This window comes from Pteropus medius, unplaced genomic scaffold, assembly GCF_902729225.1.
Source record: "Pteropus medius unplaced genomic scaffold, Ma_sr-lr_union100, whole genome shotgun sequence".
Classification (NCBI taxonomy): domain Eukaryota; kingdom Metazoa; phylum Chordata; class Mammalia; order Chiroptera; family Pteropodidae; genus Pteropus; species Pteropus medius.
Window position 1 is genome coordinate 3,005,747 of NW_024344253.1, and position 26,325 is coordinate 3,032,071.

At 34.2% G+C, this 26,325-nt stretch overlaps 1 protein-coding gene and 1 pseudogene across 5 annotated transcripts in view; one reads left to right on the forward strand and one right to left on the reverse strand.

Moving 5' to 3' along the window:
* The window catches only part of SNX7 (sorting nexin 7), a 66,594-nt gene extending 44,729 nt beyond the window's left edge, over positions 1–21,865 (forward strand). Inside the window, exons 8-10 of one of the 5 annotated variants that reach the window (XM_039869545.1) lie at positions 7,445–7,597; positions 18,770–18,807; positions 21,462–21,835. In XM_039869545.1, the coding sequence (XP_039725479.1) occupies positions 7,445–7,597; positions 18,770–18,807; positions 21,462–21,561 (291 nt within the window). In that variant the 3' untranslated portion in view covers positions 21,562–21,835. Of the gene's footprint in view, positions 1–7,444; positions 7,598–18,766; positions 18,808–21,461 lie in introns of all 5 variants that reach the window. The other 4 variants (XM_039869548.1, XM_039869547.1, XM_039869546.1 and 1 more) reach the window with 4 other exon arrangements.
* A 1,927-nt stretch (positions 21,866–23,792) lies between these two features.
* LOC120608015 (uncharacterized) lies at positions 23,793–23,911 on the reverse strand (annotated as a pseudogene).
* Between the last annotated feature and the right edge of the window lie 2,414 nt (positions 23,912–26,325).

Genomic DNA, 26,325 nt, shown 5'->3' on the forward strand with positions numbered 1-26,325 from the left:
AAAAAAGTACTACTTAGTAATCACATGTATGCCTGAGCAGCTTTGTATAATCAAGCATCTAATTTCTTAAGACACATCTTACCTCTCTCACAGATCAGAAAATAATATAATTTTATTGTTAAGAGCCCTCTTATTTCTCCCCTGCAATTTAATTAATACTTGTTAAGAAGAGGTAGCTGTCAGATTAAAACTGAATTTTGGAATTTTCTTTTGTCTTCTGATGGAGTGACAATCTAAATCTTTTTATTTAGGTATATTATTTTCAAGAACTTTTCGAAATGATAATTTCTCAGCTTTTCTGATTATGGAGAGAAATTTTTAGCATTTGAATAAATAGATTGAATGGTTGATTTTATTCCATAAAAGGAAATAATAGAGAAGCCATTTTAAAAAGAAAACAATGAAGATTATTTTTAAGTAAGAATAGCTATTATCCTCAAATTGTTTTGTTTTGCTCAAAAATTTTGATGATTTATGCCTTTAGGGTTAGGTATAGGCATATTTTAAGTTTCTGTGGTATTTAAAATGCAAAGAAATAAACCTTAGAAAGCCAGTAGGGAAACAAACCTAGATTCATTAGTAATATTTTACTTTTCTAAAATTATTCATTTATTCTACAAATATTTATCAAATTCCCACTTAGTAAAAGCACTGGGAATATATGGTCAAAAGATAGATATGCGGCCCCACGTAGTGCAGCTTGCATTTCAACGAGAAAGTACATAGACAAATAATTCTAATTAATGTTAAGGAAATGAACGGTGGGCTGAGATAGCTAAAAAGAATCTACTTTGTACAAAAATGGTATCTTGAGAAGGCTTATCTGAGGAACTGGTAGTTAAGCTGAAATTAAAAGAAAACTAGCTAGAAGATTTAAAATAGAATAATTTTTCAGATACCTCACTATTTATTCAAGTCTTCTTTGATATCTCGTAATAAGCTTAAAAAATGCTTTTTCCAAAAGGTCTTCTACATTTTTTGATAAGTTTATTCCTAACTACTTCACTTTTTGTTTGTATTTATCATAAATTATAAATTAAAAAAGTTTTATTTTCTAACTTTATGGCTAGAGCCTAGAAATAAATATATTTTACTTTAGCATATTTATCTTATATCTGGCAATCTTCTAAATTATTTTGAATAATTTATAGACCCTTTGGGATTTACTATTGTAGAAAATCTTATCATGGGTGCATATTGATAGTTTTGTCTCATTTGTTCAATTGCTATGCTTTATTACCTTATTTTACTTCTTATTGAACTGGCTGAAAATACATTATAATTTTACTTGTATTATTTCTGATTCTAAAGTAAATGCCTTCAAGATTTTTTCCATTAGTAATGATGTTTGCTATAGTTATATATGTGTGTATATAAATGTGTGTGTGTGTGTGTGTATTTAAATCACGTTGAGGCAGTTCTTATCTACTATGTGATAAGAGGTTGATTCATAAGTGGGTGTCAAATTTTATTGCATGGTTTTCCATATCTACTAATAAAATTGTATGATTTTTCTGCATTATGCACTTAATGTGGTGATTTACACTGATATTTCTTCATTTTAACCATCCTTGGATTCCCTAGAGTAAAATCAGCATAGTCCTTGCTGAATTTGGCTTGCCCAATTTTTTAGGACCTTTGTATCTATATTTCTGAATAAGAATGATTTGTAATCATGTCGTACACTCTAAACATACACAGTAAAGCTGGGAGAAAAAAGAATGATTTGTCATTACCATTGCTTGTACCCAAAATGTCAGTTTTTGGATCAAGGTCATGCTAGCATCATAAATTTCTACACACTAGAATAATTTGTGTGCGGTTACCATTATTTGTTAATGTAGAAAAATACTCTTCCTATAATACATTAGGATCAGACCCTCATAAGCTGCTTAGACGTCATAGGCTCAGTCATGATATTGGAGAGACTCTTATTGTTAATTGTGCTGCCCACATGGCCTTACTGCTGTGCTTGTAAATAGAGGCGGCCATAGAGTGAGGAGAAGGGGTGCTTACTTGTCATCAGTTCTAGATTATAATATCAGGGATAAGTGATGAAGGATGCTTGATTAAATAGTCAGCAAAGGTGGTTCTTTCTCAGAGAGGCAAACGAAATTCCTCCTAGATTGCTCTTTAGCAGCACTATATTGGAAAAAGTTTGACTGATACTTTCTTCCATCATCCTGGCAGCTATTCCCGCAGAAATAGACTGTGAGGAAGCTGCTTTCTCAATCTGTAATTTTTTATAAATTATACTTTGACAAAACTGTTGATAATCATAACTCCCCTAGAATTATCATGCCAAGTGTATTAATTATTTATTAAATATATAGTTCAGCAGTCGAGCAGATTTGTTTCTAACACATATTTTTATGTTGTGTGTAGTTCAAACATTTTTACCAAAAGCAGTTACTTTCTTTGGTATAGGAGAGTTGGAACATGTACCCCAGTAGTCTGAGGGAGACCCGTCAGTGGCCAGTGTAAGCCTGAAAGTTCTTAAGTTTCATGTGAATATCACTACTCTGTAATAAATTTGTGTTTATGTTAATTTAAAAATATTTTTATTTGGCTTCTGCGAAGCATCTATAACAAGGTTGTGGCATATTTATTCATGACTTTGGTAACCCTCTGGAACATCCCTGAGTGTTCATGTAGTATGAGAAACACACTAGTTAAGGTGTTCCATTTTGGTCTCATCATGAAATTATATCAGAATTGAGAGAACTTCCAGATGTTAAAAGATTTGCCTCTATAAAATCAGTATGCAAAAAATTGAATGAGAAAAGAAAGGAAATATTTCACATGGGGCACCATGCCCGGCATGGTGCTTGGCACATAGTGAGTGCTCAACAAATAGTTGTTGAATGAACTAATATAGTTTTTAAAAAGTAATCACTAATCTCTGATAAATAAGAAAGACTAAAGGCCTAAGAGAATATTTGAAAGTATAGTGTGTCTTCTTAAGATGCTGGACAGGAGTTTTAGCTACTAGGAAGTATGCTCTAACGTTCCCTCCGAATCAGGGGGAAAATGTCCGTTTGCATTTTTTATTTTAGGATTTTACCATTCCATAATTGGCAAGATACTGATATTCTTTGGATTAGTGTGGAATAATTTATTGATGTGACAAGGTAACCCAGGTCCCTAAAATGGAGGTAATTTCTGGACTTTTTGGCTCTGCCCATCTAATTCGGAGAAGGGCCTGATGGAATGTCCTTGCATAGGCTTTTTGGTCTGGACATTGTCCAGTCCAGCCACCAACACCGTTGGGAGTTTGGAGGAGCTTTCGAGTTATTAATAAAGTATCTCTTTGTTTCTCCTGTGACTGTTGTTCCTTTTTTACACAGGTCCTCAGTAAGGATTCCCTAAGATACAAGTGAGTGATTGGGAAGATAAAGTCAGGACAGTTCTGAGACCCTAACAATTATTCTTTCATAATTATTTTTGAGTACCACTCTAACCCTAAATGTGCTAAATGCTTACGTCCCAGGCATTTTGCTAACACATTATTCAAAACAATTCTATGAAGTAGATTTTTTCCCTCATTTTATGGATGAGGAAACAGCAGCCCATCAAGCAACTGAACTCATCTAAGATCACATAGTCAGTCTGGGACCTCAGAGCCCAGGTTCTCTCAGTGATAATGAATGTCAACTCTAATGGGGTGCGGGGGGTTGGGGGCAGGAACAGATAATTAAGAGTGGTCTTACCCAAAAGATTAGAACTGCAGAACAACTGCTCTGAGATACAAAACACTGCTCTGGGTAGTTTGCCTATAGTTTTACCTCTCTTCCTCAGACAAAAAAAAACTCTATAATTTTTCATTATTTAAAATGCTCAGCTGTGCTTATATGTAATTGGTATGGCCATCTCACTTCCAAACCTGCCCAAACCACCCAAATTACTATGGCAAAGTCACTTTGGAAGTTTCGGAACTTAAAGGTAATCGGAACTGTTGACCTCCAAAACGTGTTGGATGTCCTGTGTGCAGCCGAGTGGTTTTGAATGTTTATGAAGAAGTGTACGTCACCCTGCAGGACTGCTGCTGTTGCCTCCGGGCCGTCCTTCCCCGTCTCACTCCACCCCACCTGTTGTTCCAGTTAACCTGATCAGCAGTACTTACTTTTCTGCCAAAGCTCACATATAGACAATGACCAAATCTATTGATTCTGCCTCCTAGCATTTTGATCTCCCTCCTCTCTCAGTATCTGGCATCAGGAATCTGATTGCTACTACTGCACCCTCCCCTTACGCTCCTTCAGTGATTCCATTCATCTTCTATTAAAACCCAAACGCCCTCATGGAATCCTCTTTAGGACCTTGCAGCCACCTGGCTCTCTTTCCTCGCCTTTTGCTGTTCCCCTCCTCACACTCTAAATGCCAACCTTAATGAACCACCTGTAGTTTTTCAGAAACTTCAAAGTAAGCATGCTTCTAGGACTGCACGCCTGCTGTTCGCTTTACGGGAAGTGCCCTTCACATTTTCTTTATCGAGTTGCTTTTTTATTTCTCCCCTTAAGCATGAGTCCTTGAGGGCAAGGTCATTTCTTTACTCTCCATCTTAATTGCTAGCACAGACTAGACGGCTGCCGAGTGAACGCTGCGAGATGAGTAGTGAGTGGGAATGAACCAAATCTTCTTCATCAGCTTCCGTTGTTGTCTCCATAGTTCCAACGCAGGTTAACTGGTTTCCTTCCTTCTCCTCCTCCTCCTCCCTTTCTCTTTTATCCGTTCCTACATATCTCTGACTCAGGAATCTGTCTGAAGTACAGGTCTGCCCTGGTCAAAACTTTTCAAGGCTCACTAAGTCCTGCAGAATGCGTTTCCTGCTCATGTCATTTACACCCTCTAGTGGACAGTCTGCACTCAGCCTGTCCAGCTGCATTGCCCCTGTCTCTCCTCGCCCACCTCCGGACTCTAAACCTACCTCTTCTCCATTCTTCTGTCACACTCCATAGCATACCATCTCCGTGGTCTTGCTTACGCCGTATCCTCGTCCAGATGTTTCCTTGTTCTGGTCCCTGTCTTCTGAATTAACAATCAAAATGTCCCCTTCCTCAGTCAGAATGAATACTTCATTCTTTAGCTTTCTATACCACTTTAATTTTTTTCCCCATTATCATATAGATCACATTCTGCTTTTATTATAGCCTTTGGCTTTTGTTTTATTTTTTGCATATCTGTATTCTAACAGATTACAAACTCCTCGAGGTAAGAGCTGAATCAGTTCAACCTTGGGAGCCACGGGCAAGCATGTGCTTCGACTCAGGCAGCCCTTGGTTTGAATCTCTATTATGCCACAAAAAGCTATGGGACTTCTTTCATTTCTTTCTCCTGGTTTCCCGGCTTGTAAAAGGAAGATAATAATACCAAAATTGCAACATTATTATGCAGATTAAATGAAATAATGTATGTAAAGTATATAGCTTAATGCAGTGGCCCCTGGCAGAAAGGCGACAAATGGTCATTATTATAGCTGCTGTTACTGGTCTGTAGTAGGGACTCACTATTGGAGAAGGACACTGTTTTGTTTGCCTGAACCCTTGATATTAATAGTTTTCATTTAACTTTGTGGCTAATTTCTAGCTATATATAACTGAAACTAGAAATTACCCATTAGTCTTGCCTTTAAGTATCAATCTTTTTTTAATAGCTTACAATCTTTTATTATTTATTCTGGTATTACAACATTTTACTGGGGGCGAGGGGCGGGGGAGGGGAGAGCCTGCTTGCTTCTTCAGTTTTCCCGCCATCAGAGGGCCAGATCACTTCCAGTATTTGCGAAAGGAATTATTCAAGCTTTAATCCTTTTTAACTGGGCCTTCTCCATGCTGTTTTGTAATAGTGAACCTGAGTTGAATTTCTGAGCTTGAGAGTGACTGGCACCCACTGTGTGGCTCGAGGGGCACCGAAGCACCAGAGGGCCTTCTTTGGCCTGCCGGGGTTCGAACTCATCCTACTCTCCCAGCTCAGTTAACTTTTACTGAGTGTGTATGGACGCCACCATCTGAAGTCATAGTTCCTTGTATCAAAGAACTTGCTAAAACTGAAGCAGCTAAAGGAAAGGACATCTAATAATATTATGCTTTTGTAAATTGTTAGTTTGAATTAGGTGTTTTGTGCTTATTATCAATTAGAGTTTTCTAGAATTAAATTATAGGAAGATGATTCAGGGTGAGGAAATACCTCACGTCTATTTTCTCATATTCTAACCAAGATAATGATGAAATGATCAAAGGAAAAAACCTCAGATATAAGTGTAAAAAATGTCAAGAAGTGATCATATATACTTAAAGCATATGCATCATCTTTCACAATGGTGAGACTAGGTTAAGAAATAGCACTAGAAATTGACTTAAGACCTAGACTTTGGCAGAGAAATGGCATATTTCCAGAGACTAAAATACTGGAAGAGAATAGGGAATCAGCTTCAGTTTCATCAACTATGTATGATGATTACTTGATGGTAGTGATGGTAATGGTGGTGGTGGTGGTGGTGATAATAATAGGTAACAGTAAGCAAATTGGCAGGCACTGTACAAATTAATTAATGTTCAGTATCTAGTGTAATTTTTATAAAAATTCCTATGTGATAAATATTGTTATTTTTAGATTCATTTCATAGGTGAAGAAACTAGGCCTTCAACAGGTAGACTTACCAAATGTCACATAGCTTGTAAAAGACAGAAGTGGGAGTTAAATTGGGGTTACTCTAATTTATCAGTCTTCCTAATCCCGGCGCTGTGCCGATATGGCTTACAAATCTTCTTTCTCTCCTAGAAAAACACTTAATAAATATATGTTGAATATATGAATAAATCTTAGTATATATAAAATATGTATAAGTATATAAATATTTATGTAAATATAAAAATGCCAAATATAAAACAATAGATTGATGGATTACATGCTCAAAGGCTGGTGGGTGAGGTGGGGAGGAGGTATCAATGTCACACTAAGGCTGTCGTTTGGCACATGGAATAGGTGGCAGGCACCTATTCCACCAGCTATGTGAGCGAAATTTGACAAACTGATCCCTTTGGCCTTCATTTTGGACTACCTAATCTATACAGAAGTCATAATATGCTAATTAATTGAGCAATCTGCTAAAAACAATTGAAAAATGAGCTTGAGGAATGTGAGTGTTAGTGCAAAAGAATCTTGAGATAACTTGTAGTTCAATTTCCTTTGTTTTATAAATAGTGAAATGACACCTGAAGTTTGAGAGAGCTGCCAGGGCCAGCAGACCTTAGAACTCTGCTCGACACTGCTGACCGAATCAGGGTTCTTACTTTACCAAGTTCGTACACACAGTAAATGCTGGTGACTTTTCAAAAAAGTTATTCTTAAACTGTTTTGATATAATGTTCAGCTTAGATTCAATGATTTCACTTAATGAAAAGAATACATAGATCAATTTCTCTTTTTTTGTGATCCAATTTAGCTTACAGAAGAGATAGGAAAACTTGAAGACAAAGTGGAATGCGCTAATAACGCCCTGAAAGCAGATTGGGAAAGATGGAAACAAAATATGCAAAACGATATCAAGTCAGCGTTTGCAGACATGGCGGAGGAGAATATCCACTATTATGAGCAGGTAATTAGGGATATTTGATATTGTTTCACTTTTTAAAAAGTTATCTTCTCTTTTACTTTCTATCTGTCCTTTGTTGAAAGAATCTAATAAGGAACCAAGTGTCACATTCAAAAGCCTCTCGGTGGCTCGGTGCTAGTGGAGTCGCCAGTTAATAGAGTAATGCTGAGCCCGCCCCCTGAAACAAACGTGTTCGTGTGGAGGAGGAACAGTGAGTTTTCTCCGTGCGCGGCTCGCCTCCAGCGCCTAATCGGAGCTGCGTTTGACGTGACAATTATGCTACCATTTTGTTTTGTTTATTTTCCCCTCACTTTCTAGTTTTGGAAGGATTCGAATTCTTCAGAAGCATTTGATAACGCTTCCTTACGATTCTCCTATCTCATTTCCTTTTCCTCTCCCTTTTCTATATAATAAAAGGTTTGCAAAGTGAGGAAGAAACAATGATTCGAATGGACAGGAAATCAGTTCGTGTCCTATCCCTTATGTCCCTGCCATCCTCATCTTGCTTTCCGTTGCTATTCAGAAAATCAAAGATACATGCTGGGTTTTCTTTTCTTTTTTCTTTTTTTTTTTTTTTTTTTTTTTTTTTTTTTTGCTATTCAAATGATTATTGTATTTTTACAACTAACAGTTCCCTAAGGTAGTTATTATTTTAAATGAAGTCGATACTGTCACTTTCTTCATTCAGAATGTTCTAAACATTTCCTAGAAGATATATGTTAAACATACATCTTTAACATTTTCTCTAGTTGAATTAATGAACATGTGATGTTGATACATTAGGAAAATTATTTTAAGCTTTACAGTCTATAATATCTATAAGTTTAAAGATACTTTAAAACATTGTATATTTTGAAAGATTAGCTAACTGATATTGATATTTTCATTCAACAAGAGCTACTGAAGTCCCTCCTATCACCAGCCACTGTGCTGGACCCTGGAGAGACCACAGCATGCTGGTGACGCAGTTACAGTCAGCGAGGAAAATAGTCAATTAAATCAAATGACTGTAATAAAGTATAATAAGTTCCAGGATAGAAAGACATTGCGGGAGCATCTAACCTGACGCAGAAGGAATGAGGAAGATTCTTCACAGGATATGTTTAAGCTGATGTCTGAAAGATGAGTAAGAGGTCACCAGATAAGGATGAGAGAGAGTTCCAGGCAGAGAAAATTCGTGCACAAAAGTGAGAGAGAACACGTTCTTTTTTGAAGGATGAAGGAGTAGAGGTAGATTTGAGCTGAAAGGGAAGCTTATAGGGAAGGAAAAAGTTTTCCTTGATCCCCTGAGGGTCCCTGGCTAGGTCTGACAATTAAACCGCAAAATTCGATTAACGGAGAAAAGCATACAAATTGGTTTAATGTAAGTTCTTTATGACACTGGAGCCTTTGTAAGCAAACGCAGATCGGAAGAGACAGACCTGAGTATTTTTATGCTGGGTTTGATGAAGAGTGGCCAGTCATGTAGAATGATCACAGGCTAAGGAGTGTGAGGTAAGTGTAGCCAGCTGGGGGGAAGCTCAGCAAGGCCTGTTTGTTAGTCTCCTTGGTGTCCCTTCAGAGTTCAGATGCTCCTGTCCTTTGGGTTAGAGAAAGCAACTCTCTGTGAGGGTTTTATGACCTGCATTAGGGGAAAGGGTTGGGAGAAGTTCAAAGTGACCTTCCTGCTTCTGCTTCTCAAACTCTTTCAGCTTAAAATATTCAACATGACAAGGTGCTATATTTTGGGGTAGCATGTCCTGAACCCCATTAGGCTGAAGAAGGCCTTTTATATTGTCTTTTGTGTTTCATTCCAAGAGAAACGGGAAATGCTATTGAAGGGTTTTGAGCAAGAAAGTGACAATATCTTTCAGACTTGCCTTGTAGAGAGATCACTCTGGTCCTATATGGGTCAGAGTGCAGCAAAGCGGGACGTGATGAGAGTAGGCAGGAGACGTTGCAGCAGCAAAGACAGGTGTGAACTGGCCTGGGATTTCATGGCAGTTGGCTAGAGATTGGTGGACATGTTCAAGTGATTTTTTTTTTTAGTAGGTAGAATTAGAAAGATTATTTTCTATATCTTTCTTAATTTCTTATTCTACATTAACAACCTTAAGTTAATTCAAGTATCTAAAAGGAATTTCCCATAAATCTCAGATTTTAAAATGATTTAAAACATTTCTGTTGAATAAAGCACATTTACCACAATAGGCTTCATTACCATTTAACTATTTAAATCCACAGAGATAATTTCACCTCCCCTTTATAATAGCACCTGTCCATATTGACATTACAGAATCATTGTGACAATCAGCTGAAATAATCTATTAAAAAATGTCATATGACAAATGGCACGTACTGTGTTTTTCTTTCAATGGTAAGGTCTGCAAAACTTTTCTAAGTTAGAGCTGCTTATTTTTTAAGAGACCGTTCATAGCCATTCCATAGAACTCCAACAGAAATATTTGAGTTTTGGCTATACTTCTCACATAAATACATATATCTGTCATTCTCATAGATTGAATTCCATTTACACAAAATACTGTTTTCTTAGAAACAATTAAATTAGCATTACTGTGCCATATTGCCTTATCACAAATTTTGTTCTTCACAGCAATTTATATCAGTATGTTATGTTTTTAATGCTTTTCTCCAAGTGAGTTATAGTTCTAAATGCTACTAAATATGTATCCTGTACTTCATCTTAGATATATAAATTTGTAGGAATTATTGGTTTTCTTTATTATAACTTCAAAAGACCCCTACAGCTTTAGTTATTGGTTGGTTTTTTTCCTGAATGAATAACTTTAAACTGATTTGGCACATCAGTCCAAGCATAATCAGGAAGTTGGAGCTTTTAAATAATCAAGGCTTCCTAATTAGCACACAGACTTATGGCCTGAAACAGTAACAGTCTGCTGTTATCTGTTAACTTCAGAATATCTCAAATACACAGGGAAGTGAAATGTTCCAGAATCTTTCCATTCTTTTTTTAAATTTAATCACATATTTATGGAAATAGTTTTTTTTTTCCATCAACATTTGCAAAGATAAATCCCCAAAGGGGCTTGTTTCTAGTATGATAGATGAAATAGGGTATAAACATTTACCTTTGGACTTCTCTTATGAAGTGAAATGGTCACAGCATGTTTATATCAAAATTTAAATATCAAAGTGATAGAGAAAAATCAGATTATAAATATAAGGTAGAGGTCTATATCAGAAGCCAATTATTGTCATATCAAAATGTACTTTGATGTGTGAAGTTAGTTGGAGACAGTTGACACCAAATATAGAATAGTTACCTACAAATAAACGCTAATAGATAAAATGAGGTTATTACCATTTTGTCCTGTACAACCAATTGCCTCATGAAAATCATTCATTTAAGAGTCTCTTAGCATCAAAACCACGTGGTAAGCACTACAGAGCATCCAAATTCAAATTTAGATTTTGCTATTAGGAGGTTACAGTTTATTAGGGAAAAATAATAAACATACATAATAATCATATATATTTTTCTTTATTTAATACAGCTTTACAGTTTATTAATTTTTTAATGGTAGAATACTTAAGTTAGTTTTATTTACCTGAATTATAGTGAACAGACTTAATAGAAGGGTCTGTCAGTACTGGATAATATAAATATCTGTATCTACATGAAAATCTAGGAAGCAAAAAATCAATTATGGTGTATAATAACAATTATAGTGTAATATAACGATTATATTTTCTGGAAGATAAATGAAGAAAAAAAATTATGACAAGGGTATACCATCTAGCAAAATGAATAATACAGCTAATGCTTTCCTAAAATCCAAGTCCAGCGCTTTATGGACCATTTAAAAATTAGAGAAATTAAAAATATTGATATCATAGCAATAAGTAATAGATGATCACTGACTGTCTTAGAAGTTCTTTAAATATAGTTATATTTATTTAGAAATGTATTCCTTCTTATGTTTGGGAATGATAAAATAAATTCTAGTAAAGAATTGCTTTAGATTCAATGGCATATCACATACTTTGAAACATTTTGTAAATGCTGTGAATATTTACAACACCCTGGTCTAAGTAAAGATAGTTCCCGATCATTGTGAATTTAAGAGGTTAATCTATATTGATAATGATTATAAAACTGCCAACCAAGCAAGATTCTGATGGGTGGCCTTTAGATCTCTGTCTGAAACTTCATTTTTTTCAAAAAAAAAAACTGTGAATCAGGTAAATTATGGATTTTCTATTCATCTCTATGAATTAAAAGAAGCAATGACAAGGAATGTAGGCTTAGTTCCATCCAACAAAGAGGAACTGTTGTGTTACATGACAGAGACCTGGGGAGAAAGTACCAAAGCAAGGGAAGGAAACCCTGGCCATTCTCAGTCACATTCCCCAGAATTTAGTGAAGTCATTTTTAACAGTTACTGAAAAGTTAGTTATAATTTCAAAATCACAGACTCTGAAAGAGAATATGACATAAGAAGAATGGCCAATTCTAAGAAGTCAAAGGAGTGAAGCAGTTAAAGAACCAGGCACGATGACACTTGTGGACCATGGACTATGAAAGGCAAAGGCCCTTTTTGGAAGGAAGAAAATTAGGAATTAATAACTTCTAATAAAATCAATAAAAAGAATCCCTAATAGAAACCATGTTATGGACACAGAAAACAAAACTACTGTACTTCATTTTTATTTCACTCATGTTTTCTCCATCAAGGAGAACAAAAGTATAAGTTAAAAGATTTAGGCAAATATAAAAAGGCAACTAAAATCCAGTGTATTTGGTGAGATAATAAAACAACAGCTATCCACTGCCCCAAGAGAGAAGGCGATACATATTCTTTTATCAACGAGCAGTGTAAACGCGGTTCCTTCACCAGGGCCAAAGCAATGCTTGTAACATTCTAGTCGAAGCCCTTAGTTCTAAGCTGACTCGTGTAGGGAAGATTCAACGGACTCTTGTTCACTCAGGAGATATGCAGGCCACTGTCCTTTGCTAGGCGAATACTAACATTAGCTTTAGAGAAGGTCTGGGGGACTACTGGAAAATGACACCTGTTTCCAAAATAGTTAACCTCTGTAATTTCTGATGCACGCCATACACAATCACGTAATGCAGCTCAACTTTTTGTGAGCAGCCTTCCTCAAGAGAAGGATGGGAGTGGTAGAGGATTTACCCACATAGAGTTATTTAGTATAATTTTGATCCCCCAAAATTATGAGTAGTTTTTGAGCTTTCCTTTGAAATGTTGGAACAGAGGCATAATAGATGGTCTGTATCGAACTATTTAAATTATTTTTTATACTGACAGTTTCTTAGGATGAAATTGAGTAAACATACACTTTCTTTAAAGTTACTGTGTCTCACTCAACTCCCTTTCCTACTCATAAGAACATAGAAGTTGGCGAGAGCTGGAATAATTCAGAGTTATCTAAAACAGGGATTTTTGAGTCCACATCAGGGTATTTTTAACAATCATGCCTCAAAACATTTACTAAAGCTGGTGCCTGACCTAATCCCTAGGCCCCAGGGAGATAGATTTCCCAATGGTGCTAACACAGCCCTTCAGGAAAGAAGAACTCTTTGAAGAATGTTATATTATACACTTTAGGATTGAAAAATTCCCATTATGTGTAGATTAGATTTCCTGTAAAGCATACACACCAGCCTGAGAGGCTAAGGCGCTTAGTTATTTACTCAGCCTATCCATTTTTACACCAATTTTCCAATCCATTACATTCTTATGCTCACATTGTCTACTTTCTTACTCACTGGGAGGGACTCACTGGAAGCCTAACTGTCTGGATTAGCAAATTCAGGCCACGTCACACAATTTTTCTATGGACTATTCATTTAAGGAGGGTAATCTCTACCAAAAGGAAAACACTAAGTTTTCATCTTCTTAATGCCATGAAATGGCAATCTGCTGGATACCTAGGATATTTCTCCTTTGTGTTTTTAGTAAAGAGGACAACGCTATTGATTATTTAATGATTAATCTTATCCTTTCTCATTTAAAAGTTTATAACCTAGTTAATGTTCAAGTGTTATATAAAATATGTAAACAGTCAGTTATAGAATTAATTTTAAATGTAACAGGGTATTAGAATAAAAATAATATCATTTTTATTCTAAGGAAACTTTAAAATCAAGTGTTTGTCATTTTTAGAATTCTAAAGTATTATGTAATTAACCATTCTATTATTTTATTAAGTAAGGATTTCTGTTCTGAAATTGCATATTTAAAAGCCATAGTACAGCTCATATTTCCACATAACTGTGGACATCTTTTATTATGTTTCATGTAAGTCTTAAAGGTTTTGTTGTTTTTCAGGTTTCTGCTTTCTTAAAAACTTCTGTTAAAAACAAGTCCACCAATCTGTTATAATATGTGCTATAATATTTCTCAATTATCTATACAAATAAAGTTAATCTTAGATGTGAAATGGACAGTTATGCCATAGCATAGACAGTATACGTCTCTTCTCATCCTTTGGATTAGATAAGTTTTCCTCTAGTTAAGTTAATCAGGGATTTGAATAGGAGGTTACATATTAGAGTAAAATAATTTCTAAAAACATATAGTTTCTGAATCAAGGACTTTTATTGTGCTTTATAAATGATAGACTGTATACTATGGTTACTCTTGTAAAGAAAAGAAATGATTTAAAATACGCACATGAACATGCATATAGTGCATGATATAAGACCTTGAGAAAAAGAAGATGGTTTTACTAATAAAAAAAATTGAAGTTGGACATCACGATTCCTGTCACTAGCTAATTGTAAAATCTTAATCATATCCTCTCTATGCCAAATAGAGGTATTGATACTCCTCCTGTTCCCCCACCTCCTATCCACACACATTCCTCACAAGTCTTTAGGAAAATAAAAATAGAAAACATGAAATGCTTTAAAATAATGAATGTAAACATCATGGCTGCACCTTGATAATTTTCCAGTAATACAAAGGTAAATGTGCTCTTCTTTTCAGTTTTCTATCCTTTCAGTATATGGTTAAACAAACACGGATAAGTTTGGTGTTTGAAGTGGACACACTTCATATAATTGGCTTGTTATTAGTCAAAAATAATGATAATATAGAAAAAGTATGAGTTGAAAGGATACGCATTCAAATTTTGGCTCTTGTATTAATTTTTCTTATAAAGATTTCCAACATATTAGACCTTTTGGAGCCCTAATTTTCCCATGTGTAAAAATAAGTAGAACTGAATAAAGATATCAAGGGCTTTTTCTATCTCTATATCTTGAATTACAGATCTACAGATTAATAGTACAAAATAATTTTTTAAAATGGAGACTAATAGTACAAAATAATTTTTAAAAATGGACCACAAGATGGCGTTTGTCGCTAATGAGTCCTTTTGCATTAACTCTTGCAGTCATTTACGAATGTAACATTACTTTTATTCTTGAGAGGTATGTAAAAGTAATATTTAGAAAAACTGTATACCCTGTTACTTTGAAGTTATTGATATTTCTAAAATTATAAATTGTCAAGTGATTCTTAGAAGCTGAAGTTAGACTTTTCAAAAAATAAAATCTATGAATAATTTTGAGCTGTTGCAAAATTAATAGAAGTTGCTTCTACCAACAATATCATTTCTAATTTCTTCCTGGATTGATTATATTGAATAACTTTAAAAAATGCAGCTCCTGAAAGTTTTCATTACTGTTTTGAATCTTAGGTTTAGGTGATAAAAAGCAGTTACTAAAATGTTGCACACCTCATTGCCCTCATATTAGGCACTGCCTACAATTTTTGTAATGCGATTTATTTTGCAATGATACTGGCCTCGTATAGACATATTTACATATTTGAGCTTCAGTGTTTCCTCAAGTATAGATGATGTCTGTGCCCAAGATCATTTCAGACAGCAGTAAAATACTTAGAGGACATTCAGGCATGGTTCTTATTTTTAGTTTATTAAGAGAGATGCAATTCCCATGGTACTGACTAAAAGGTACTTTTAGATTAGTGGAAAACACTAGAAGCATAACAACTTTTACCTTAATATGGAAATTTATGGTTTTAAAAGAAATATGTGGTAAGGTTTGGCTTTTGTCACATTTTATAATAATAGGTATCATTGTTTTTTAGGCAAATTTATGGTTATTTTACTTTATTATCATAGAAATAGATAGATAATATTTTGTTTATTTGATTTATGTGGTCATTTGGATGAAACTAAATTTTCTATTAGCCATTCCAGGAACAGCGTGATAGCAATACCTATGGAGGTATTAAACTTTGTCTTGGAGTTATCACACGGTGGCTAAGGACCTGGCATTGGACAGGTACACCTTGTGACTCTGAGCTGAGAGAACTTGAAGACTTTTATTTATTTCAGTGAGCCTCAGTATCTTCATCTACGTAGCGCCAAAAATAATAGAACCCACATCATAGCTCTGTCAGGATATTAATATGTGTGTATGTGTGTATGTATGTATGTATGTATGTGTATATGTGTATGTGTATGTGTACGTATGTATGTATGTGTGCAATGGAATAAAGAAAGAGGAAAGAAAAGTTCTAGAAGCACAATTTAATATTTCCAGTAAGTCACTAAAATAAATGATTTTAAAGCTTTCATATCTTTCTGGAGTCTCAACCAGCTTATCCCTTAAGTCACCACCTGTTTCACTTAAACTGGAAATCACCAATATGGAAAAATAAGTTTCAAAGCTGCTAGATAGATAAAATATATGCAAACACCTTAACTCGGTGCCTAGCACATAATTAAGGTTTCAATAAATGTAGACTGCTAATAGTAACAGTAGTCATTAAGAATATTTCTCATTTGTTTATGAATCTTATTTTTGGAAATTATTTTTAATGATAATTATAAATATCAAATACTGAGGGGCGAGGTAAAGTTTTATGTTCGATAATTTCCAAAACACTGTGTCAAGCCAAGCCGAGCGAGGCATATTTATAAATCGTATGTGATCTCCTTTGCCAGCTTCTTTTTGGCCATAATTACCCTCTGGAAACCTTTGCTTTTAGTTCCAGGATGAAACTTAATAGACACACATAGTCCAGGCCCTCTTATGCTGTGACTGCGTAAACAGGCCCAAAGAAGGGAAAAGATTTTGCTGAAGTCATGCTGTGGGACAGAACCTCTTCATATCCCACCAGCTTCAGAAAGTATTGATTCTTAAATGTGGAAGCTTCCATTGGGAGCTATACTCTATCTATAGAAACACTATTTTTGTCCTCATTTGTTCTTCATAAATCTTGGTCCCATCTGTTTGTGGGATGACTACTTTCTGTATGCCTGGCATGTATTAACTCAGTCATCTTCAAAGGGTATATGTGCTCCTGGAAAGATAAAGAATTTCTAAGAGGCATGTAGGGAATCAAGTGAGAAACTAGCATTTCCTAAAATTTGATCAGCCCAGTGTCTGTGCAGTCATGCCCTTTCTTATGCTTCTTCCAAGATTGTCCTTCTTCCACTATGTAAAAGAAAGGTATCTCATCCTGATGACTCAGTGACTTATTAAATGTACCCCCATGGTCATTCAGGAGATTGGTTATGCTCCATTTGTTGATGAATGAATACTGGCTATACCACTTACCAGATTTGTACTATTTTAAATGTACTTAACCATTTGAGCCTCAGCTTTTTCATCTGTAACATAAAATTCATAACAGTCATTGGGAGATTTAAAAGAGGTAATAAGCAATAAAGCAACCATTATAATGCCTGACCAAATATTCATATCTACATATAGTGCTTGCCATGTTATTTCTGTTTTTCTATGCTAATGCTCCGTAATCTACATTTCAAAATACATAAATTGTTTTCTGCCTTCAGTATGGTGGATGGTAAGGAGATAGTTAAGTAACTAATTTGTCCCTTTTGCTGTTTCACCATCCCTTTTAGGATTGACTTTAGAGATGGAAATGTGAATTCACAACACTAATCGTCATGAATGGCTACTGAATATCTTTCTTAGACATTTATTAAACTAGGATAGTTAAAGCAGATTATGACTGTGATAGAAGTTTCTCACATGAGGACTATGCCATCATTGGTGCAGTTTGGATCACTTATTTGATGAGAATTCTAAATAGAAGAGACTGCTCAGAATTTTATTTCGAATTTTACCTTAACATTCAGAAGTTTACATAAATGATAGTTTGACGGAGTTATTAAAAAGATATGATAGCTCCTGAAAGCATAATTTCTTTGGGCCCCCACAGGGTTACTGAGGAGTAGACTGTGTATGGATTTGCAGAGGAGGCCAGAGAACCCTAGTAGAAATGAGGTTCCCAGGGGAGGTGGTGGTTCTGCTGTCAGCCCTTCAGTCTCAGTTAATAGTTTTCTGTATTTTATAAAATCCCATGCACGGATATTTAAAAGTTATTTGTATTTAGATATTTTTGTATTTCCTTCTCTTTTAAATTCAAAATTTGGTGGAGATTTTTGAGTATCTATAAAGCTTGGTTTTAATTTCTTTTCCCCCCTTGTCATTGAAAAGAAATATAAGACTAATAACTGCTAATATTTAATGCCTTTCTGCATATGAGTTTAACTGTAAGTTTTTTTGTAGATGTTCTTCCTCAGATTGTAGAAATTCTTTTCTATTCCTACCTTGCTGTGAACTTTTTTTTTTTCAATCAGGAATGGACATTGTAATTTGACAAATACCTTTCCTCTGTCTATTGAGATGATATTACATGTAATGCAGTCAGTTATATTGATTGATATTTGAATGTTAATCCAGTCTTACATTTCTGGAATAAGCTCCATTTGGTCATGATGTATTATCCTTTTCATAAATTGCTAGATTCAATTTGCCAAAATTTTGTTTAGAATTTTTCCATCTGTGTTTATGAGGAGTATCTGTTTGTAGTTTTCTTCTCTTGTAATGTCTTTAGCTTTGGTAAGTTGGAAGCATTTCTATGTCTTTAATTTTCTGAAAGAATTTGTGTAGAATTAATATGATTTCTTCCTTCAATGTTTGATAGAATTCGCTAGTAAAGCCAATTGGGCCTTGAGTTTTCTGTGTAGGAAGATATTTAACAACAAATTCAAATTCATTTGGGTTTTCTGTTATTTTCCGGAGTGAGCATTAGTAGTTTTTGTTATTCAGAGAATTGGTTCTTTTTATTTAAGTTGTCAAATGTATCAAGTTTATAATAATATTTTCTTTTTTTCCTTCAGTAGAATTTGAAGAGATGTCACCCTTTCATTTCTAACAGTTGGTAAATTGTGTTATCTCTCTTTTATGATCAGTCTGGCTAAAAGTTTATCGATTTTATTAATCCTCTTAAAAGTTCAACATTTTGTTTTATAGATTTTTTTCTATATTGTTTTTCTCTTTTCTCTTGCATTCTCTGATCTTTTCTGGGTTTTTCTTTTCTGCTTACTTTGAGTTTAATTTGGTTTTGCTTGTTTGTTTTGTTTTGCATTTTAATTTTTAAGATGGAAATTGAAGTCATTTATTTAAGACCTTTCTTCTCTTTCAATGCAGGCATTTAGTAGTATAAGTTTTTCTCTATGTCTTGTCTTAGTAGCATTTCAAAATTTTTTATATCTCGTGTTTTTGCTTTCATTAAGTTCAGAATACTTCTAAATTCTCTTTTGATTTCTTCTTTGACACAGTGTTATTTATAAGTGTCTCGTTTACATTTCAAATATTTGGGAATTTTTCAGATATATTTTTATTACCAACTTCTAATTTAATTCCATTATGTTCAGAGAATAAACTTCATATGACTTGACTCTTTTTAAATTTATTGAGATTTCTCATATAGCCTGAAATATGGTCTATTTTGATAAATGTTGTATGTGCACATAAAAAAATGTGTATTCTCCTTTGTCTTGTAAATATCAATTAGGCCAACTTGACTGTGAGTAGAGTTCAAATCTTCTATGCTATTGCTGATGTCCACATGTTCTATCAATTTTTTAAGAGAGACATATATCAAAATCTGTTTTAGATGTGATTTGTTTTTCTCCTTGCATTTCTGTCAGTTTCTGTTTCATATATTTTTAACTCTCCTATGTGCGTAAACATTTTTAATTATATCCTCCAGATAAATCGATTCTTTTATCATTATGAAATGACCTTTATCTCAGATAAAAATCTTTGCTCTGAAATCTACTTTAGCCCATTCCAGCTTTCTTCTGACATGTTACATGGTTTGTATATATATATTATATATGTATGTAAAATATATATAGTATATATTTCATCCTTTTAATTTTGATGTATTTGTGTCTTTATTGAAGTGTATTTCTTATAAATAGAATATAAATAAATCTTGTTTTTTATATAATAGAACAATCTGTGTTTTTTACTGGAGTATTTGGGCTATTGACATTTAAATTGATTATTTATATGGTTAGGTTTGAGTCTATTATCTTGTTGTTTGCTTTTTATTTATTCTATCTGTTCTTTGATCCCATTTTTCTTGTTATGTCTTCTTTTGGATTAATAGAAAATTAATGATCTCATTATAGATCTTTTATTGGTGTATTAGGTATAACCCTTTGTTTTGTTATTTTAGTGGTTACTTTCAGGTTTATTGTATGTAACTTACAGTCTGCCTTCAAGTAATATTATATCACTTTTTACCTGTCATTTAAGAACTTATAATTCTCCCATTTCTTTCTGGTCTTTGCTCTTTTTCTCATATATTTCACTTATATTATAAGCTTCATAAGATCTTGTTACTATGATTAATTAAGTAGTTAATTATATTTTAAATAAATTTAAGTGATAAAAAAATATATGTATTTATATAGTTACCACATCTAGTTCTCTTTATTCCTTTGTATGGACTCATCTTGCTATCTGGTCTCATTTTTTTTCTGCTGGATCAACCTTTTTTAAAATAAATAAATAAATAAATAAATAAACATTTAGTTTGGTCTATCAGTGATAAATTATGTAGCTTTTGAAAGTCCGAAAATACCTTCATTCCATCTTTGGTTTTTTGAGGGATATTTTTGCTGGGCATAGAATTCTAGGTTGACGGTATTTTTTCTTTCACTACTTTAAAAATGTTGCTCTCCTGTCTTCTCACATTACTTTGGATGAGAAATACTGTCATCCTTATCTTTCTTCTTCTTTATATACTATATAAACTATTAAAATTATTCCGTAGATGAACTTCATACGGATAACTGAGACTAGGCTATTAGGAGAATCAGACCTAGGCAAAATCATGATGTAGGCCACATTTTCTTGTGTGTCCTCATCATCTGCAGTCTCTTCTGATTCTTTTTCATTTCCTGCGACACATTAATGATCAAATCTTACCACCCAATCCTAATAGACCATCATACAATAATATTTACTAATTTTTTGAGCACTTACTTTGTGCCAGGCATTCTTTATAGAGATTTATACAAATTATGTAAATTTAATTTTCACAAGTGCTTTAGTGGTAAGCACTATAATTAACTATTTATAGCCGAAGAAACTGTAATAGAGATTAATCAATTTATGCATACTCAATCTTGATGTAATGAGATTCAGATCTGAGTAAGGCATGGTTATATCACCACTCCTCTGTCTAGATGCTTAACATCTGCCTCCTCAGGTCTAAATGGTCCTTCTTTTCCTGCATAACTCAGAGCTCTTTTCTCTCCTGACAGTGGGGTAATAGTGGATTATTTAAGCAAACTGATCAACTAATCTTTTAAACTTCTATATGTTTTCTCCTAATGAGCAATAGTTTTCCTCATTAAGAATTAAAATATATAGAAAAGGGCAAGGATTCTGGCAAACTGATTGGAGGACAGAGTAGGGCAGGTTGCTCTAGGAACAGATATGTAAGAGTCTGTTCATCCTTTTAACACTAACACTGAACTACTGCTGATCTCCTTATGTTGTGTTTCTATTACTCAGTGCCTTGCTACCTGGGAATCCTTCCTTACATCACAGACTGACCTCCACTCAGAAGAAACCTCTGAAGATAAACCTTAATCCCATAAGGACTTCTGTGTGATCTTTGGGAGATAGCGTCTATTAACCAAAGTTATTCTTTTTGGATGAGCTGTATCCTTTATAAAGTGGATGAAAAATGTTTTACACTATCTGGAAAACCAACAACTTGAAACTCAGGTATTCCAGATCATTGATATGAATTGGGATATACATATATATAAATATTTAGCTTAGCTTTAATTATGTTCTTAAATTTGTATGCCAATAATTACATATAAAAATTTTTTTCTTAAATATTTGTTTGTGAAACATGTCATTTAAAATATATTGTAAGATTCGGTTTTAATAAAAAGTTTAATATGAAATGACTGGCTATGGTGTGTTCCTTTTCTACTAGTAGCTCAAACCTCTGAAGCAGATTCTAATATGAATTCAGCATATAGTAACAAATATATTATGCATTCACCTTTATTTCAGGATTATTTTCTCTGAAATACTGTTTGGTTTGACATTAGGAATTTGAAGTAATATAAAAATGATTTAATATTATGAAACATTAATGATAACTGTTTGAAAGTTGGTTTGTTAAAATTAAGTAATTGCTTTCCACAATATTTTTTTAAAAAGTCACCAAGGTAGATTTAAATTATTATTTGAATTATTAGTTAAAAATTCTTAAACAATCATATTCCCACTAGTAAATTGTTTTTGGTATTTTTTATGTGGTCTTCACAACTCACATCTAGCTTTTACTTTTTAATGTATACAGTTTATCAAAGTTATTCTCTCATTTATTTATTAAAGTCTACTATTTGTAAGGCATAATTGTAGGTGTTTGTGATCTATAGTAAAATAAAAGACACTACACTCACTTCATTCTTGAGTCTTATGTTCTAGTAATATTGATCATAAATTCATTTTATGGCTATATTTAAAAACTGAATGTGTTGGTTATATAATCTTTGCTAATTTTGGGAAAGTAGGAAAGAAACTTTGCTAATTTCTATTTGAAAACCAGATGTAGGGTTATAGCAGTGGGAACCAAGAGCAGCCTAACCTCAGAGAGAAATGAAAGTTGTCCAGAAACAGATTCTCTGGCACCCCAAATCTGACATCTAGCTTATAAATATAGAAATAATGTTCCTGTGCATTTAATCATGGCTTTGGATAAACTCTTAGAGTCATTAGAGGTAGAATTACATTCCGAGCATACTGTAAAAAGAAAAGACATTTTAGCATTTAAAATTCTGAGCTTGTTACTTAAGTATTATAGGCCCCAATTTCCCATCTGTGGAAAGGGGAAATTAGTCTGCCAGATCTACATTGCTGGGAAGTATAAGGACAAATTATACACAGCTGACTTTGACTACTTACTTTGACTAAAAAAAAAAAGTATTAAATTCTGCATCAGCTTTGTTACCCACCCCATACTCAAAACTTCCAGACTATCCATGGATTCAGGATATTCTGAGAGAAAACAAGCTAATGGGCATGATGGTTACTAAGGTATATAATATTAAGAAAGGTTCAGAATATGACGCATATATGTGAATATAGATATAGATACGTAGTTGAGTGCATATTTATGTCCATGAGTGTGTGTGTGTATGCATGTGTGGTGTGTGAATGTATATAGTAATTAGTAAAAAGACATGAATTAGAAATCACTGGAGTAGGAACCCAACTGCATTCTTATTATTGTTTATGGTCCTCTCTTCTTTTCATGTATTACCATTCTCCCAGATTTGAAATGTGTTCATGTTTGTGTTCATAAGGTTATTGAGCAATGAGATCCTTTCAAATGGGGCAGCTATGTGTGTGTGTTTATCATCACTTTAGCTAGTGTAACTCTTTAAGGCCATAGTTACATAAGTTCAAAAGGGAAAAAAAATTGAACTTCCATAGTTCCTGTTTATATTTCTCTTAATGTAAATCATGGAGATTGAAGAGATTGTATTTTTTATTCTAAAGTATGACAGGGTAATCTTTTGGTAAGATCAGAAGAACAATGCTTTCTCATTTTGAGGGAAATCATCCCAGAACATGCAATTTAAATACCTAATCAGAGCTGGTTAAATGAGGCATTTGATAATTATGCATAAAAGATTTTCTGTTCCTACGTGAAGTATTATGATTACGATTTTAAGATTAAATTATTGCTTTTAAGTGGTTTATCTGAACAATCTGAAATTCAAAACTCTTTTTTTTTTTTTAGGCGAGGCATCCCTTGGTGGACCTCACAGATTGCAAGGCCTTGTCAGCTTATAATCCTTTATTTTTTAAAAATGTTTACACCTACAGCACCTGGTCTTCCTAGGTGGTCTCCCATCCAAGTACTAACCAGGCCTGATCCTGCTTAGCTTCCGAGATCAGACGGGATGGGGCTTGTTCAGGGTGGCATGGCCATAGACTCAAAAATCTTTTGAAACTCTCTGCATTCAAATATCACCATCCATACATCTACTCATTTGATAATTCATTAATTCCACAAATATAACACTGCTAACAGGTGCCCGAGACCATCATCTGTGCTACTATAAACTATAATAATAAGTAAAATAAATATAACCTGCCCTCAGTACGCCAAAAGTCTTATGAGGAGACAAACATCATACATAATAAATAAATCTCAATTAGTGCATGCATTAGTCTCAGGGCTTCCATAATAAAGTACCCAAAACGAGGAGGCTTAAAACAACAGAAATTTATTGTCTTTCAGTTCAGGAGACTAGAAGTCTGGAATCAAGGTGCCAACAGGACCATCCTCTCCTGGATGGCTCTAGGGAAGGATTCTAGTCTCTCCTATCTTCTGGCAGTCCTTAGTGTTCTATGAATTGTAATGCACCACTCCAGTCACATGGCTGTCTCCTCCCCATGTGTATTCACATCGTCTTCCTTCAATGAGTGCCTGTCTCTGTGTCCAAATATTCTCTCTTCACAGGGACACTATAGTAATGGATTAAGGCCTACCCTGAAGACCTCATTTGAACTTGATTATCTCTATAAAGACCCTATTTTAAAATAAGAGCACATTCTGAGGTACTGGGGTTTAGGACTTCAACATATCTTCTTTGAGGGGACATGGTTACCCATAACAATGCATAATTACAACTTCTGACAAGTGCTATGGTGCAGTGAGACCACTAAAAGAATAACATGGAACATCTATTTTAAACTGAGTAAACATGGAAGGACTACTGAGGACCCAGAAAATAAGACAAATAGGCAAAGGGGAAAAGATTGGGGCTGAGTGAAATAACACGTGCAAAGGTCCTGAGGTAGGGAAAAAATCTCAGGACCTTTGATGTACAGGAAGAAGTGGAAGATGGTCAGATGTCCAGAGTATAGTGAATGAGAGGAAAGAGATCCCAAGATAAGATTTTTTAGTCCATGGTTTGCCTTTTCGTTTTGTTGGTTTCCTTTGCTGTGCAGAAACTTTTTAGTTTGATATAATTCCACTTGTTTATTTCTGCTATGGTGTTGGATCCAAAAAAAATCATTTGTGTGAAGGAACTTACCTCCTATGTTTTCTTCTAGGAGTTTACTGTTTCAGGTCTTACCGTCAAGTCTTCAATACATTTTAAGTTGATTTTGTTACATGGTATGAGAAAGGGATCCAGTTTCATTCTTTTGCATGTGGCTATCTAGTGTTCTCAATACATTGATTAAAGAGTCTATCCTTTTACCGTTATATATTCTTGGTCCCTTTGTCAAAAATTAATTAATATATATGCATGGGTTTAAAGGTTTATTTATTATGTCATGTCTCACCGTTCCTGAAGTCTTGTCTACATCATCCTGGGAATAACACAGTCACGGTAATAATAATTATTCTCCAATTCTCTACCTCATATTCTCATATTTTATGCCAGCTCAAAGCAATTAAAGAAAATATGGCGATTCTGTGCATAACAAACTAAAGTTATATTTAAATCAGAGGCTGGGACGGTAATTAAGAATTTGCTGCAGTAGCACAGGTTAGAGATTACTGAGATTTTAACTAAAACAGTGGCAATAGAGATTTGAAAGGAGTTACTAAACTATTAGGGGGAAAAAACAATTTAGTTTTGAAAGCTAAGGAAGGACAGAGTTTCAGGAAAATAAAGTGAATTGCTTCAGAGCTAACATATAGGAAATAGACCTATTTACCCTGACAATTGGAAAATCAGTGCTAATCTAAATAAGTAGTTTTGTCTAAATTCAATGGCCATAATTTACCACAACTCAATAGCCAATCACGTATCATACCTAGCTTCAAGAGAGACTGGAGAATTTTCTATTTATTTGTATACATGGCTTCCACCAATTAAAATCAGTTCCATTACTAAGAAAAAGGAAAAGCTAGATATGCGGGGATAACTAGCAGCATCTACATTGAGTCAGAACCTTGGATGGACAGTATAAAAATCCATTTCTCGTCATTGTGAGTCTGCTGCAGTGAATCACAGACCAAAAGACTAAGTATCATGAGATGTCAGCATGCCTGATCCCAGCCTTCCCGCCTCTCCCAGAGCCGCTCTTGGAGGGCTTACAAATAATGTGTCTTGTCCCCATTATTGGTTTCTTCTAAAATATCATTGCGGTCACTTAATTTTACTTTTGGAAATTCTTTATTATAAAATATATATTCCCTAGGGCAACATCACGGTAACTCACCTTTTCTCCTTCTCACCTTCCTCTTTCCCCCTTTATTTTCTTCCCTTCTTACACTCGTTCTTTATCTTGGTATTTCATGTTCCTATGTATTTTTGTCATATTGGAATACCTCCTACCTTAAAGAATTCAGATTCTAACATTTCAAGAAAGGGAAAATTGTACTAAAATC